Source organism: Agrilus planipennis, unplaced genomic scaffold (genome assembly GCF_000699045.2).
Source record: "Agrilus planipennis isolate EAB-ADULT unplaced genomic scaffold, Apla_2.0 scaffold195, whole genome shotgun sequence".
Classification (NCBI taxonomy): domain Eukaryota; kingdom Metazoa; phylum Arthropoda; class Insecta; order Coleoptera; family Buprestidae; genus Agrilus; species Agrilus planipennis.
Genome location: NW_020439173.1, coordinates 597736 through 599395, shown reverse-complemented (window position 1 = coordinate 599395; position 1660 = coordinate 597736). Strand labels below are relative to the sequence as shown.

Sequence of the window (1660 nt, the reverse complement as noted above, 5' to 3'; positions counted from 1 at the left end):
GTATTTTCTAAAACGCGCTGTTAAGACAGCAGGTAAAAGTTGGTCTGTGTTCTGTCGGAGCTGTCTGCGAAGCGCTGATGAGATCCAAAAAGATCGAAATCGCGATCCGCGTCTGGCAGTTTCGACAGAATACCGGACCACTTCGAATTATTTCATTCGACCAAAAATATGTTTCAGAAACAACTAATTTATAATGATGGCAGTAAAAGTGACACAGTAATAGAAATAAAATTGAGACATCCAGGTGTGAATGACCGAAACATAGTGAGTATGAATACAACAAAAACTAAATGATTAATTAGAAAATAAAATGACATATGTTATCTGTAGACCAGGGACCATAACTGGGCAATCTTTGTAAATCCCGTTGGAGTGGACGCAGCAGTTAAAACTCAAGCAACAAGATGTGTTGCAGGAGGCTATGTGTGGAACCCTTTCTACACTCAATTGGCGGATCCACTAAACGTACGCATAATAATGAAAATCGGGGGGTGGGGGTGTCTTGTAACTAATGCTAATTGATAATTTCAGGAAGAACTCTATCGTCAAGAATGCGGTCCCAAAAATCCTCTACGATGTTATGTAGGAGACCTTTCAGCCCGTTTAGGAACGATAGATATAGGTCTGAACAGGGTGGTTTTGGTAGATTCGAATTTTCCACTAGAAGGAGACGTTACCGCAATAGGAAGATCCATAGTTATAATGAGTCCCAATAAAAATCATCTAAAGTACGCTTGTGCTAACATAGAGCCGGATTATGACATCATCAAATACGCCAATATTGAAAAACCACCTCGATTCGTTCTGTAAATATAACCCATGGGGTGCATCTCCTTTTTAAATTGATAAATTATGTTTTTATAGGGCACAGTTTATCGAAAATATACGCGCAGTGATGGGAATACCCGAATGGATGTTGAACGTGGATTCGCGAAAAACCAAATATTTACATCATGACGCTTGTGTTCAGCTTCTTTTACATTTCAAAGGGCCAATTGCCAACAAATTGGAACAAGATTTTAATAGACTGATAACAATTGGTAGATTAGAAGCTCCGAGCTTATATATACCGGGATATATAAATACAAAACGAAAGAGCAAATTATCTTACAAACAATGTGGACGGAGAGATCCAAATGAACCGGGTAAGTTTAAATTAATTAGATTTGTAATAAATCAAAAATGTATTTACATAATATGTTAATTTTCAGTAAAGTCCAGATATTACGAAAATTCTAATTCGTCTAGGCCAACACTTAAATTATGCACACTCGCCTATTTATTTTTAATATTTATTTATAATTTTGTACCATAAGATACGAAGTAGAAACGTTGAGTGCGATTTTATACCAAATGTACGAAAACTGTTCCTAATATATTTTGAGAATAAAGAAAAATAAAATAATTGTTTCAAGTATTTTTAAAATTCTTACCTTAAAACATCAAGCAATAAGTGAACCGTGAAACTTGAACTTTTCCATTTAAGTTATAATTTAAGATTCTATGAAAAACAATATGCACACTAAAATCAAAAATATGAGTACCACATATGTTGTTCCGCACTGTACAGTATTTTTTAATATAATGAATTTATTTTTAATAAAGGAATTTACCTTTTACTTATGCAACTTACATTACACCACTTCTGTTTTTCGTATGT

At 34.3% G+C, this 1660-nt stretch overlaps 1 protein-coding gene across 1 annotated transcript in view; it reads left to right on the top strand.

The window, feature by feature from the left end:
- LOC108743229 overlaps positions 1-1376 on the top strand; it is a 13844-nt gene extending 12468 nt beyond the window's left edge. Inside the window, exons 10-14 of the mRNA XM_025978019.1 lie at positions 178-264; positions 331-465; positions 532-806; positions 865-1145; positions 1212-1376. Coding sequence (XP_025833804.1) covers positions 178-264; positions 331-465; positions 532-806; positions 865-1145; positions 1212-1315 — 882 coding nt within the window. The 3' untranslated portion in view covers positions 1316-1376. The remainder of the gene's footprint in view (positions 1-177; positions 265-330; positions 466-531; positions 807-864; positions 1146-1211) is intronic.
- Positions 1377-1660: the final 284 nt, after the last annotated feature.